Genomic DNA, 16069 nt, shown 5'->3' with positions numbered 1-16069 from the left:
AAGGATTTTTGCATGACATTGATTTGAATATATTTTTTATTTTTTTTGAACACGACAATAACTCAAATGTTAATTTCCAATAAATGTGTCGTTATAAATACGCATGAAAAGGATTTGATACCATTTTATAATTTCTTCCGATTTGCCCAAGGAAAGAAAACACAAATAACCCACAAATCTTCCAGAGCGATCGAGGCCCAGGGCCCTTAATTGCTACATCAGTCTAACCATCTAACGCTACGAGGAATATCAAATAGCAATCCCTTGTTCTCTTGTGTGTTTATGTCCTTGTTCTTTGTGCAATGGGAAGTGGCAACATTAGTTGACCCACTTCCTGTGGTCTAAATTGAGGTTGTCACGGTGAGGCCGAGGCATATTGAATTCGGAAAGGAGGCGAGTTGACTGGAAAACATTCATTACTTAGACAACAGTAGCTGGTGACACTTGGAAAAAATAAAGGCCATTTGTTTTGACTGCAGACTGATGGCAACTAGGTCAGGGTGACTTCAGGGCTTCTAGCGGCACAATAGAGTGAGCTAGGCCGGGGTTCTGCTGGCCTCCTCGGCCACAATCCACATTATCTGACCCTGAGGCACTGAACCCTCGCAGCTCTCTCTACTTATCATTGCATTGGCAATCATGGAACATTCTTCAGTTGGTTCATGTCATGCCTACAAACTCGAAACTATTCGGTTCAGATTGGCAATCTCACATCCCCCCCTTTATCTACAGGGTTCCCCGAGGGTCAATTCTAGGTCCGTAAATACAACATGTTTCCATCTTTACGCTGACGATACCCAGCTGTACCTCTCACTAAAATGTCCCAAGACGTTATGCAAAACCACAATACAATTGATTTTACTGTCAGACAATATTGATATGTTTCACCCAAATTCACTAAATTTTCCAAACTTTATCACACCTTGCTGTTTTTTTATCTTCCCTCCAAGCCGTCTGATGGATCATCTCTTTTGTAAAGAGAATCTTTCCTCAAGAGAAGTAATTAACTCTTTTATTTGTCCAGCTGCAACTCACTTGCCGCTGCACTCACTAGTTGCTGGCTCCTCTCCCGTCTGAAGCTAGTCCAGAATGGCTCCTTAACTCTAGCATCAGTAGGCGGGACATCGTCATCCCATACTGGCCTCCTTTCATTGGCTACCAGTCCGATTACAGAATAGATTTCAAAATAATATTTATTTTTAAAGCCTTGTATGGGCTAGCCCCATCTTACATCTCTGACTTACTGTGCCCGAATACCACTGCCATAGGTCCATGAGATCCTCTGACTAGATGCATGTTTCTCCATATCTGGAGAATACCCTGCCATCCCGTTACGGCTGCCCCTTCATGTTTTTTCCCCTGGCCTTTGAATCTCTTTAGTTAGTCAGCGTGTCACACATGCCTTTTCACCTTCGCTAATGTGTTATTATTGTTCTATTACATGCTGTTTCAGCTCCCCTTTCATACAGCACTTCGGTCAACTCTGGTTGTTTTTAAATAAGCTTTATGCATAAAATTAACTTGACCTGACATGCTAAGTTAATGGCATATTGATATTTTTCATTGGAGTTTCAATAATTTCATTGCAGGGAAACTTAACGAATACAAGTGGACATTGAACGTTTCAACCTCTAACTGTGAAAACGCAGTCACATTCTGGGACCGTGTAGGCTGGATCAACAGTTTACATAGGGCAGGGAAAGCATAGGAGGGTGCGGTAGGATGTAGACATTAAAGTTGCTGATGACCAAATTTCATTTTGAGCTTAGCCTATGACCTTTTAGTTGCACACACAAACTCTTGTTGATTATTATCAATGCCTTTTTTAGAATAACACTGCCTTCTTAGTTCTAGTTGGGCCATTTCTGCTTTGTACATTATATACAATATATATGTATGTGAACTTGAAATAAGGCAAATGACACATTTGTAACAAGTAAAATAGTTTATAGTTCAGGCCTACTGTCGACTGTTGTCCAGCTGGTACCCTCACTGTATACTGTAATAGACAATATAAAACTAAACACAAAATAAAAGTAAAATCACACACACACACACACACACACACACACACACACACACACACACACACACACACACACACACACACACACACACACACACACACACACACACACACACACACAGGACTAGCAGGCTGGGAGCTGAACAGCGGAGCTGGAGACAATTCTCCGCTCCCATCCTCACGTTGCGTTGGTCTAAAGCTGCTGTCCTCTGAGCAGGACCCAGAGACTTTCCTCCTCAATAGTGGCCCCTTCCCCGGCCTCCTCCTCCTCCTCCTCTTCCTCGCCCTCCTCCACCCCCACCTCCCCGTCCTCCGCGGCCCCAGCCTCGGGGCCTGCCCCGGGCGCTGCTCAGGTGGCTGGCCGGCCGGCGCAGCGCCTTCCGCTCCTGGTGGTGCTCTCGCTCTGCCTGCCGCTGCTTCGACTGCTCCTCCGACTGACACCAGCGCGGGGGGGAGAGAGAGGCAGACACAGCAGCCATGTTAGTACCAGGGATCAGGCGCCAACATGGCGGCTCACAGTGCACCGATTACATGAACCGTTTTTACGCAACGCGATCCCGTTGGGGAGGGGGTCAGAGGATTATGAGTGTCCGTGGCCTTGGAGTACTTTAGAGCAAAGTAGCAGAAAATGGATAGGGACAACTTTGCACGTTTCGATCCCGAGTAATATATGTTCTTCTGTCAAAACGTTATTCTAAACAGGTAATTTCTCAAACACTAAGATTCATTGGGGATAAGAAGGAGTAAGATGCAACAGGGAAACTGCATCTTGTTCCTAGTCCTGCTAGGGACTGATTGTAATCATAGCTGGTGTGGTTAAATACAGAGCTAGAAGCCATTGTGGCTAGAAGATTGGCATGGAAACCTCAGTCATCAATTATGAAAGCACACACTGTGGAGGGCTGATTATGGTCCCACGTTCACGCAACGTAAGGGGGTTACAGACCCCTTGCGGACCCTCCTTGCGTACACCGCAAGGGCCTGACGTGCGGCTCCCAAAAATTGTAACCCTCCGTCGAGGCGACGCAGCCGCAAGGGTTGTGATTGGTCCGCTCACTAAAACCCGAAGCAGAACCATAAAGGTTCACGACTGAGTCGAAGCGTCTGCGTGGTCATTGCGCTGCGTGAACGTGGGACCATAATCAGCCCTTTAGGGTCATGGGATCGGGTTTGCTCCCACACTGTGACGACGTGTCTAAGTGAACCCCCTTTTTTGGTTCTGCTTTCTTGGCTGATACCGATATTTATACAGTACTGCCACCTCCCCCCACTTTCTTAGAACTATCAGCCCGATACAAATCTTTACTAAATCTCATCGGGCTGATAGTTCTAAGAAAGTGGGGGGAGGTGGCAGTACTGTATAAATATCGGTATCAGCCAAGAAAGCAGAACCATGCGTGTCGGGTGGTGCGGTCCCCATAATCCTCCTAGTCCCTGAGCCCCCAAGCTAAGTTGAATTAAACAACAGAACAGAGGAGAAAACCCACCTTTTTGAGGGTGAAGGTGACCTGTTTGCTGCCCACTGCAGAGTCCTCCATGTTGCTGGTCCCAGAGTGCTCCTCCATCTTCAGCCGGTCCTCCAGAGAAGCCCTGGTGACGGGGACAGAGCCTGTCAGTCTGTATTGATCCTTCACCTCGATAGCATTCGGCGCTTCAAGCCAATGTTTACTTGAACCGCGGGACATGTTGATAACACCACTGGCATGCTATCGATCAATCACCGTGACAGGGTAAAGTTGTATCGCAACAGTTTAGTTTTGGATACAACCTTCCTCTGAAAGAATGACCGCCTGCTTTTAGTTATGGAACAGGGAAACACACCTCACCCCCACCCAAAAAAAAAAAAAACGTCTTCAAAACACGGATGTATTAAATAATGCCCAACTACTTATCTTAATCCCCCACATCTGCGAACTGTCCTTTGCGACACTATTTTACACTTGGATTAAAAATCGAACTCTATAATAATTGACACCTCTAAATATGCAACACATTTTGATGAAAGTACGTAGTACGTAGAGTATACGCTTGTATTCACTGGCTAAATGTGGTTAAGGGTTGAATCTCATTTATAGAAATGCAGCATAGTCTCGTCGTAACTGATAGTTGACACGATTTCGTTGGTCTATATTTTCTCTTGCTATGTCTCGCTTTTTCATGTGCCTGATGTGAAATGACCCTAACTTGCCTAACCTGTGTGGCTCTTCAGACCGTGGTGGAAACGCAGACCACAAGGGGCAGAGGGAACCTTTGGGTTCCTTTGGGTTCCCTCCAAGTAGTACTAAAAGTTCTAAGACTAAAAGTTCTGGGAAATGTTGGTGGAAACGTGACTATTGTTGAACGCACATTATTGTCAGCCTCTTGGGCTGAGATCTTCAGCAGAAAAAAAATGTAACGTTATGTAATTTGCATGTCATTAGATCGATATGGTTGTTATGTAACATATGCACCAAGTTTCACCGAGTTACACCCCCCATTTTCATTTCCAACAACAGAAGAGGTACCCACTTCTTGAGCTTCTGCGTGCGGCCCACGTCGCCAAAGCTGCGGAACTCCTCCCCGGCCCGGATCTGGAAGAAGCGGGGCTGGCCCCCCCTGGCGGGCCCCCCCGCCCCGCGGTCCGAGGCCCCGCCGCCGCCGCCACCCCTGCCGCCCCCGACCAGGGTGGTGTTGCGGTCGCCCTGCTTCCGGTCCTGCAGGCGCCGCTCGCGCTCCTCAAAGTACAGCTGCCGCCGCTGCTCCCGCACCTCCTCCACCCAGCTCTTGTCGTCGTCAGAGCTCTCGTCCGAGCTGCCCCGCCCCTCTGGCTCCTCCTCCTCCTCGCCGTCCTCCTCCGCCTGTGGAGGGAAAGGGGTTCCGAGGTTACACGGGGCTTAAATGACCGAAAGGCCGAGCCGGAACCGGAGTGAAGGGTCCCCGTCGCTTGCCCTCGTCCTGAGACAGCTCGAGGAGCAGAGTGCGTATCTATATCTTCAGGGCGCGTACAGAAATCGGCGAGATCGCGACTAATGCAAACCCAATGCATGAACTACTACAAAGGGACGCATTGAATCATGTTGGTGGTGTACCTGGGCCGCTTGCTCCGCCATCTGCCGTAGCTTCTTCTTCCTCTTCTGCTCCACCTTGGAGACGATGGGGTTGAGCAGGCGGTAGTCCTCGCTCTGCTCGTCCACCTGGAAGTCGGGGTTCTCGAACATGACCTTGAAGCGGTCGTCGCCCAGGATGCTGGGGATGTCCTGCGCAGGGCGGAGGGGTCACGGACGGTTAAGAGGAGCGACAGATCACATGGGAATCCTGCATGACACGCACGGGGCCTGAGGGCACAAACTGGCAACCTGGAATCAGCCTCTGACTGAACAAAAAGGGGCAAAATATACTTCAAATAGTCATTAATCTGACTGATTATTACACATTAAGATTTTTGTTTTTTCTATGCTAAGTTCTATCTATGCATGGTCACAATAGGTTCTGGCCCAAATCTGATAGCCCGGGGAACCCATTCTGAGCTTGTGTCCCGCAGCATATCAGTCTAATGGGCTCCACTGTCCCTGTGTGACCATCCTGCAGGATTATTGTACGTCATACCGTCAGAAGACAAAATTATAACGTTGTCGTCAGCCTTGCCCCATTGTGCGGATTGAAATTTGATCCATGAGGTAATGTGATGACCCAGGCTACAAACTCAACCCTTCATGTTATTCATAGTCGTTTTTACGCCACACAAACGAGCACGCTAAGTGTGCAAGATAAGCTTGTGGTTTCTCCCTCGTTGGCCTTGAGCCAATGACGGATCAGCCCCCGGGGCGCTCCGCCGGCCCCGGGGGATCAGTCGAGGTCTCGGCTCACTCTTTATTCCGCTGTTATTCTATCTGAAGTAAAGGGGAAAGACCTTGGTGGCCGATAAGGAGCCAGGAATGGCGGAGGACAGAAGCAGGCTTTCTCTTTGTGCCCATGCACGCCTGCGCCCCGCCCACACCCCTCATGCATGCTCGCACCTTGCCCTTCTTCTTCCTGGCAGTCAGCTCCGCCTGGTCGTCTCCTTCCTCCATCAGCTTGAGAGCCAGCTGCTTGTTCACCTTGGGCAGCTTCTGTCTCCGACACACACACACACACACACACACACACACACACACACACACACACACACACACAAAGTTCAAGTTTATTTTAGAGCCCTTTGACAACAACACCAGTTGACCAAAGTGCTGTACAATTCAACTATCTAGTTATAAAACAAACAAACTAAACAATTAAATCCACAAAAAAAGCACACACACACGCACGCGCGCGCAATGTAAATGAATACATGTTATGCATTGAAGTTAGATCGAGTTAGCCATCTCGGTGTGTTTGGTCTGGTCATGGAAAGAGAACATTGCTGAATCAATATCTCACCTGGATCTGCACCCGCTGGGCCCGGGACTCCTCGATCTTCTGTCGGATCTTGTCCTTGCGGTACTCGTCGTAGGCAAACGGGTTGGCCATGGTTTTGACCTGAGTGGTGGAAGGACATGTCAAAAAACGCCTCCTGAACTTGCAGATTTCCTTTAAGCTCATTAGTCATTTTACTCTCACTTATACTTCAGCAACTCCTTTGTATTGTATTATGCTGAATGCATCATAAGCACGTTTGCCAATTCAAGGTATCAAACTTTATTGCCCATATGCAGGCATACTGAAAAATCTCTTCATCTCGGATGATAAAAATAAAACGATAAAAGTGAATGTTTGAATAATATTGGCTGAATATAAGCACCATACCTTATGGTACAGTCTCATGTCCATGAAGTAGCCATGCATGTAGGCCTTCAGCAACGAGGACCCCACCAGGTGGCCCAGACCTTGTGCAACCAAACAACGACATGTCTCGTTAATACCGCACCGCCGCGGCCCGGGGACTCAAGGCACTCACGGTACACAGGTAAAAAAATGACAGCTTTAACTCCCAAAGAACGCTTCACAACTATGTGGTTTGAATTGAGCTGTGCTCAGGAAGGGTATTGAGGGTGCACAGTAGGAATGCAGCTCAAAGTCTCTTTGTGAACTGCATCCACTCACGGGGGGTGGGGGGGTCGCGTTAAGTTCCGTCAGACCAGTGTGAAACCCGCTGGACCGTGATAACAGCATGCACGACGTGAAACGTACTGTTAAATGGTGGAATTAAAATAAAGCGAAATCAAAAGACTCACTGTGTGTGTGTTTGCGTGTGTGTGTGCGTGACCGCTCCCCCATCCCCCGACGCCTTCGGTGTTGCATAACAAGGAGGCCGCAGTTCACAGCTGCCATAACCCGACCCCTCCCCTACCCAATGGCTCCTTTTCTTCCCCCTACGGAAGCCAGAAGCCTCTTTTTTTTTTCTCTCTCTCTCTTACCGGCCATTTGTGTTTGAGTTGCATGAGCCTTTTGACCACGTAACGCCCCTGTTGTCCACCGGGCGCGCCGGTGAGCGGAGACGCAGGCGTGTTCCGTCTGGCCCGCGGAACCAATGAAGACCGCCGCATGGCAGCAGCACAGCACCGTGTTCCCCCAAACCCCCTGGAGACCACTGTTTTGTTTGCACGGGACATTTTTTAAATATATATATATAACCCTAGCTCTGACCACCACTGACCACCGTAATCTGCTAATCAAGGGAAATGTAGGTTTCCATTGATTAGCAGATTATGCGTTGATCCGTTGGTCAGACTGTTGAGCTCTGTTGTGGCACTTTAGCCAGTCATGGTACTTGCGTTTTTTGAGTCCTCATTTGACCCAATGGAAAAGACCTCCGTCGTCTTTAACCGAATTATGTATCTGGTGAGTCATCCGTTTCCAGGTCATTCTGAATCTCTGATCTTTTGGTGCATGCATAGGGCAGCATAGTTTACATGCAACATAACGACATGAAGCCGTTTACACCGAAACATACATCGGTACATTAGCCTTGTCTGAGGTGAATCAACCTTAGTATGCCGCACAAAAAAAGTGCTTCACCATCCATAATCCAAGCACTGAACGACCATTAATAATCTGAACGATCTGGTGAAAGGACTTCATCTGTGTGCATACAGATGACAGCGAATGTACGGACATATATGTAGAGATCTGTGTGTGTGTGTGTGTGTGTGTGCGCGAGTGCGAGTGCGCGCGTGTTGCATAGATGTACAAACAGGACGCATGTAGGGGTGCACGCGTGCGTGTGCGTGTCCGTACCCAGGTTCTCCAGGTCCTTCTGCGTGACAAACTTGTAGTCGTCGTAGACGGTGCTCTCGGGGCTCTCCTCCAGCTCCTCCGTCAGGTTGTCCAGGAAGGAGCACCAGCGAGGAGCAGGGCCCAGGGCCTGCAGTGGGAGACACACAAACACAGTCAATGTGCGGCCTCCGAGTTGCGGGGGGCGGCGTGTGTGATGAGAGCAGCGACACAACTGTGTTGTGTATTCGTCCAAACGTGGTGCGCGCGCGCGTACACACACACACACACACACACACACACACACACACACACACACACACACACACACACACACACACACACACACACACACACACACACACACACACACACACACACACACACACACACACACACAGTGCAGCCTCAGAGTTGCAGGGCAGCGTGTGTGACAAGAGCAGCGCCACTGAATCAACGGGTTGTGTATTCGTCCAAACGTGGTCGACTGGAGCTCAGGCGGCGGTTAGGGGTTGGAGGCAGGAGAGCGGGCGGATACGCAGACAACTCAGCGCCACGCGCTGGAGTGCTCAGATGTGTGACAGATGTCAATAAAGAGCTATTCTCATGCTACATTCTTTATTTTCTTAATTCTGTGAGGGTTCAAACACCTCTGTGTGTTTTCGTAGCTGTAACAAGCCGACAATTGGTACGTTCTCAAAGGACCGGAACAGTTTCTAATGGTGCGGTCAGTTACAACAGAGACAAAAAAAATAATCTTAAGGTGTTGTGAAGGTTGTGAAGATACGTAATGAGACATGTTGCTGGTATGAGGCCAGAGGCTAGTGCCAAGTCAACCCACGTTGTTACCTTGTAATTCCTTGTAATTTATGAAAAGGACAATAGCGTTCTGGGTGACCAACCCAACAGGCTCTCCTGGCTTCACTAGAACATCCGTGAAGGTGGCATTTGTCAAGTGACTCCCTCGCACGCATTCTGCCGGAGAAGATTTGGCTGGAGCGCGCCTGCCTCGAATATAAACGACAGCCTCATCTTTAGGAATCAATGTGCATCTGTCGGCACAGAGTTTGTGAACATGTGAATGAATTGCCTTACTTCCCAAAAAAGGCACATTGACAATGCTTTGATCACCCAGAGCGGTACTATCCTTTAAAGTAAGGAAACACAGAAACACTCTGTAGCTGACGAGAGCTGCAGCTTGAAGGGATGAGACAACAGCAGTTGAGCGAAAGACACCGGGGTACATTGTTTCTTATTTTACCAACCTATGGCGAGACTAATTCTCAAGAGTAACTGATTTACGTCTATATTTACTTGACAACACTGCAGTTTACGACACACACACACACACTGTTCTTCATTGATAAATACTCCAATGTCGATACAACAATGAAAAACACTCAAATATTGTAAATAAGTATGGAACCGTGTTTGTGTAACAAACCCAGCTGCTAGATTCGGTGGTCCAGTCTCTTATCGATATATATTGAACATGTTTTATATTGATATTGATCAAAAGTCTATCACGATACGATAATTTATTGCCCAGGCCTTACACACACACACACACACACACACACACACACACACACACACACACACACACACACACACACACACACACACACACACACACACACACACACACACACACACACACACGAGAGGGGACATTAGTGGGACTGCACACTGACGGTTAAACCAATGCTTCCTCTGCGCCACTCCCTTCTGTGGGAGCGCTCGCTGCACCTTGAGGCTCAGTGGTGTCATGAGCCTGCTGTGTGAGGCGTGCAGCAACCCACCGGGATGTAGAAGGTGTTCATCTTGGGGTCCTCGTTGGCGGTGAAGAGCATGCCTGGAGGCGGGAGGAGGATTGCAGGTTAAGGGCGTCACAGGGCGAGGTGTAAGAAGGAGTGGCTTTTACTTGGAACTCATCCTTCATTCCGGGAGATGACACATGATGAGCTGTCAGAATTGAACGGTGGGCTGCACCGATTCCCCTTTAAAGTGCTTACATTTGGGTACTACACTTCACCGATAACGACTACCGACATGAGAACTTAATAATACGATTACAGTTTTAAAAAAAACACGGCCCACTCTAGGATAGATGGGGGAGTGTTGTCGCTATGGTTACGGCCCATGGCATCTTCGTGATACTTTTTTAGTACCGTCGTTGTGTACAAGCGTTATAATGAGCGATGGTGTGTTTGAAATGCTCCACACACCGGAGCGATATCCTATAGGAGTCCGGGAATCCCAACCCTTGGACGCGCGTATTAATAAATGGCTGCTCAGGCAGAGCTTCACCATCCACACACCCTCGCGCTGTACTATACGTGCCCGGGTAAAGTGGTATCGGGAAGTTATATCTGAGAAGTTTTATGAGCACATCAGCGCAGTATCGGCCTGAGTCAGAGTACTGGTATCGGTATCGGTGCACCGCTGGCGGAAATCCATTCATGGAGAGCAACGCTTGTGAGTGACAGATTCTTGAAATAGGAGTTCAGGTTTTTAGGTATGCATTCTGCTCACGATGGCGCCCTCTAGTGGCCAAGCCCCAGACACAGGCTAAACCAAGGCACATGTATAATAATGTTCTTTCTAATTTCAATTCATCCTCCTGATACCTGTAATGATGATCCCAATAGTCTACTCCCTAATGGTAATATAACGTTTCTCTCACCTGATTGTGGGTAGATGCAAACATCATTGATGTTGGTCTGTGGCTCGATGGAGGAGAACATCTTTCCCTGGAGGTGCCATTGAAGAATTGTTTATATAAAAAAGCACAGTTAACTCTCTCTGTACAGATTAGGGTTAGCATTCAACAAGTTACTTGCAAGATATAAAATAGCATTTATATGCAGGTGTCTGCTTTTGATGGCCTAGACTAATCTTGCTTTTCTCAATAAAAAACGTTAACTCAAGTTGCAACAGCCAAAGTCTGCCTCTCTGATAACAGCCAGAAGGCCAGGTCATTTACAAAAGCAGTCTGGGAACACAGCCCAAAACAATTGAGCTTCATCACGTGACGACAACGGGTGTAAGGATTATAAAAACCAAGGCTCACGGTGTCCTTGTTCCACATCTTGATAATCTTGGAGTCGGCAGACACGACCAGGTCCAGCGGCGCGTGGAAGTTGAGGGACTTGATTGGTAAGTTGTAGAAGTGGTCTTTGACCAACAGGGGGCGACTTGAGCGCAGGTCATACAGCAGCACCTACAAGCACAGACCAATGACCAATGAAGAGCAATGATCAGTTGGTCCTCTAAACCACTGAGCAGCTCAGGTTGACTACGAAGTTGGGTTTGACAGGAGGGGGGAAGCCAAAGGCGGGTGTTAACCTCCTTAACCTGTGTGACCTAATGGGACATGGCTGACAAATAAGACATTTATTAATGTGTCATTTTAAGGAGTTGCAGACTCCTGTGGTGTCTGTCTCCATCTCTCCTCTGGTGACTCTCTGTCTTTATCTCTCTCCTGATTAGAGGTGAACACTTCATTGACTTGGCTGTGAATGTTAAATAATCCCAGTAGGGTTGCCAGGTTGAGGTGTATTTGAGGTAAATGCGCAACTTATTCCTAACCTTTTTTTATTATGATGATTCGTTATCATTTAACATTTTTAAAAAGCAATCGAGTTGTTATGCATTTATTCTGGAATAGTAATAAAGTGCTTTAGTGGTAAAAGAGGGAGTGGATCAAATTAAGCATTTCAAATCTCCCTGCTTCCCCCCCTTTATTGTACTAATGGACACAGTAGATAAAGGTCAAGTATTCACAGCAGCTAAACTGTACCTGTCCAGTACTGGTGCCGACCGCCATCATGAGGGAACTGTTAAATTTGAGAGCGCTCACAGATGGTAAGCCTTGAACGCTGGTGAGAGAAGTACAAAAGTGTCAGGGGTAAAAGATTGGATGCCAACAATATCAATTGCAATATTAAAACTATTGTTATTCTAACACACATACATTGTACTGTATTAGCTTTTTTCTCTCATCCCCTAAAGACCTAAAGACCTATTCCAGGTAGGCTGTTCCTACGACCAAACTGGCATGACATCAGCCCTCACTCACTCTGTTCCCTGGGTTACGCTGCTCAGGGCACAGTCCAGCAGGCCCACTCGGTGTCTGATGCGAGGGTCCCAGCACTCCACCTTACCCTGGTAGAGACAACGCCAAGGGCGAAAAGAGACAAGCCGGTACAAGAATGAGCTCACAGAAATACACGGGAGACAGACAGGAAAACCTCCAAAAGACCATACCACAAGTAGGGCTGCAACAATGAATCGATAAAATCGATAAAAATCAATTACTAAAAGCGTTGGCAACGAATTTAGTCATTGATTCGTTGAGTCGCGCGATTATTAATACTATTGTCACTCGTAGGCGCGGAACTGTTTACAGAAGCCGAGAGGTCCATGCTTCATGCGCACCCACAGCGAGCCTTCCGCACGCTATAGTGTGAGCGACCACAGCTTGTATTTTGGACATGAAACATGGCGGATAAAACGGTTAGACCGAAATCTTCCAAAGTGTGGGAGCAATTTACAATGCATAAAGCTAAAAAGTGTGTTAGTTGCAATCTTTGCAAAAGCGAAATGGCGTGGCACGGAAGCACCACGGTGATGTCATCCGTGACGAGGAAGGGGGCTCGACAGCAGGGTTAAGTCAATACAAGATCTCACATTTATTCAGTTTTCAAGTAAGGACATACTGTAACTACCGACTCTGACTCCGACTATCCGACTCTGTAACTACAGAGACCCCTCGAGCATTTGCAGTTCTCCGTCGGGATGTCGGATACGCAATGCAATTCGCTGCCCGATCTATCTTGTAGATCTTGTATCTCTGTATGCTGACTACGACTAGTAAATAGTGTTTAAATAGTGTTAAATAAACTTCCAAAGCTTTCAAAGCAAATCTTATTTGGTGTTTTATTGGTCCTTAAATGTGGAAAGTAAACAATGTACTAGTAAATAAGGTGCAAAGTCAAACCGGGAAATGTGATTCCGGAAATGATTTTGTTAGAGGACCAATCACAGCCCTTTCCGTCTCCGTTGCGTCGACGGATAGTTTAAAAATATTGGATGCGCACGTGGAGCTACGGAGAGGGTCTCCGACAGGGTCTCCGTAGCTACGTACAGCGTGTGTCTTTATTTACTTTACACTTTTAAACAACTGAAAACCAAATTTTGTGGAGCCTTTTCATTTTTGTAGATATATACATAAATGTATATCATACAGTTATGTTTTAATTTTTTTATTTTTTATCATTTAATATTACTTTTAATAGCTCAGGGACATTGGAGCAAAAATGTTGTTTTTACACTTCAGTCTGCACAGTGAGTTTGAAGTAATGTTCAGTTTTTGAATAAAGATGCGGCAATTACAAATGTTTCTTTTTTTTATCCGATTCATCTAAAAAATATTCAACCGATTAATCGATTATTAAAATAAACGTTAGTTGCAGCCCTAACCACAAGGCAGAAATACACCTGGAATATCATTTTCCGAAGGTCAGAAATAAATGTCCTGTTAAGCCCTTTGAGACTAACTGTGATTAAGGGCTATACAAATACAATTTAAAGAATAGTTGGCTTCTCACTCATCACAATGAACTCACCTCAATGGTTCCCACAGCCAACAAGTGATGGACAGGGTTGATGTCACACACATTGTGCTCCCTTTAAGAACAGAAAAGACAGAGCAGGGTTGTCACCCCTGACAAAAAGAACAAAGCTGCCATACAATTATGCTGTTCATAAACAAGCTGCTAACTGCTTAATGGTTAACTAGAATATCCATCCACGCCTCCTTGAAGATACAGCCACCAAAGATTTCCACAAAATCAGTGATGGAGTGAACCCCACAAAATACTCACACAGCATCGGTCTGTAGAGAGTTCAGGAAGCGGCCCTGCTCCAGATTCAGTCTGAATATCTCTGAGCTGAAAAAGGACATCAGGGCTTATTAAAACTGAACTCAAAACAAACTAAACATTCTGCCTTAGCTGATGTGAAAAAATGAAAAAAAAAAAAAAAAAAAAAGGGCGCAAATAATAAGTGCAACCCTTGTTTAATTATTGGTCTGTAAAATGCCATATTCTTACCTGGCACCTACAAAAAAAAGGTCACACGAGGGATAGTGATAGGAAAAGTCCCGTCCGAACTTGGGAATGCGAGTCTTGTAGTAGTGTCCATGCTGGGAATGGAACTCCACGTAGCGGTCCAAGTGCAGCATCACCATCTTTACGGATACAATTTTAAATAAGACTATATAGAAGCAGATGTATCCTAAGCCGAAAAAATGCATGGATTTTACAGACAGGACTTCCACTCTCCCAATGATACATACACACTCACAATATACATAAATTACAGCTAGTGCCCCCTTTGCTTACCTTAGAATAGTCATCAGACAGGATATCAAAGGCCACAACTTTAAGGGAGAGAAAATAAATGTATTTCAATAACGAGGCAGTATGGTCATGTAATATGATGTTCTGCACTGATGGACATCAACTTACCTTCAGAATCCAAGCAGCGTTCAAATTTCAATGACAAATGGTAGGTGTCATAGCAGCGTATCCTAGGTTTGTATGTGCCTGAAACCGAGAACCAAAGAACCAAAAAAAGGAGGGAATTGTTACAACAACTTACACCATTACCTACAGGTCACTGTGTATGTTTGGTTGATAAAAGCCAAATATGATATGTCATCATCAGTACCACAGAGGCACAGGAATATAGACAAACCCAATGCAGTTACCTGCTGCCAAGATATATTGCCCATCCCTTGACACTTTGATAGAGGTCGCCACAGTCGGCATCTCAAAGTCCTGGATGAGCTCAATTCTGCGCTGAACGTCTGTGTATATAAAAAAACCGACATTACAATTTTGCCAAAACCACCTTTGGAAAGTGGTTGTCAAGGCTTGTCTTCTGATATATTCTCTGTGTATGAGATGCAACATAAACTTACCAACATCTTTCTTTTGTAGCTGTCTCTTCTTCCGATCTGTGAGCCACTGTAAGAAGAGTGTTTCGTTGAGTTAACGTTAGTTAACATTGAATTCACAGAACCACATGTAGTTCATCTTGTGGTTACCCAAGCTAACTTTAGATCAAGTTTTCATCAAGTGTCTGGCTGCTTACCTCTGGGAGAGATTTTCCATAGCTTAAATTATAAATCTTAACGTCATTCACGCTAGATATCTGCATTTTTGATAGCGAATAAGAGTCCGGTTACACATAACAGTGAATTATTCCCATGCCGAATGAATCCACGTTGCTACACAAGAGCAAAACAGGAAGTAGTAACGCGCTTGGCCAAACTGGTCCGTGTGGAAATGTGCTGCAAAGACTAAGTTCCGGCTTCCAAATACTCGTACTTGAAGCTGTTAAAAGCTCTTCTGTTCATATCGTTTTAACACACCTACACATATTTTCTGTCGCAAAAAAATTACCATTACATTAATATCGATGTAAATCTTTACATATGTTTAAAGGGTGAGCTTTAAGTGTTCCTCTTTGACTCCTACTTTACCACTATATATTAATAAAGACCCTTTGTGGAGCTCCTCATATGCAAACAGTAAAGAATTATGAATACAATTGCAGTTGCTGAGAAATTAGTGCCAACGCACGCTTTATACTCAAGTATTACTGCAAGAAGGCCATGGCCAGTGGGAAACCGTGGAAAGAAAAAGTCAGTAATGCTGCTTATGCTCCCAGTGTGTTTATTTAGAAACAGAAATTAACACAAAACATGAATGGAAACCATTACCATTACACTCTATTTACTGAACCATATTATCATAATAATATATTTATTTTCCATTATCTATATAAATGTTTATGTTATCATGA

The 16069-nt window shown here is 45.9% G+C and overlaps 1 protein-coding gene across 1 annotated transcript; it reads right to left on the bottom strand.

Annotated features, from left to right (window-relative positions):
- Positions 1–1932: 1932 nt before the first annotated feature.
- Positions 1933–15496, bottom strand: nol10 (nucleolar protein 10). The gene is made up of 21 exons (XM_084481633.1): positions 15356–15496; positions 15183–15228; positions 14970–15068; positions 14728–14805; positions 14602–14639; positions 14311–14447; positions 14083–14148; positions 13825–13885; positions 12276–12361; positions 11997–12075; positions 11268–11417; positions 10881–10947; positions 9997–10049; positions 8219–8345; positions 6788–6867; positions 6422–6520; positions 6022–6114; positions 5095–5262; positions 4535–4863; positions 3514–3616; positions 1933–2460 (listed from the first exon to the last, which is right to left on the bottom strand). Exons 1-21 carry the CDS (start codon positions 15419–15421, stop codon positions 2263–2265), a joined length of 2223 nt encoding a protein of 740 aa, XP_084337759.1. The 5' UTR covers positions 15422–15496; the 3' UTR covers positions 1933–2262.
- Between the last annotated feature and the right edge of the window lie 573 nt (positions 15497–16069).

The sequence above is a fragment of the Micromesistius poutassou genome, assembly GCF_964030765.1.
Source record: "Micromesistius poutassou genome assembly, chromosome: 17".
NCBI classification, from domain to species: Eukaryota; Metazoa; Chordata; class Actinopteri; order Gadiformes; family Gadidae; genus Micromesistius; species Micromesistius poutassou.
Note: the sequence above shows the minus strand (reverse complement) of the source record. Positions and strands in the feature narration are given on the sequence as shown.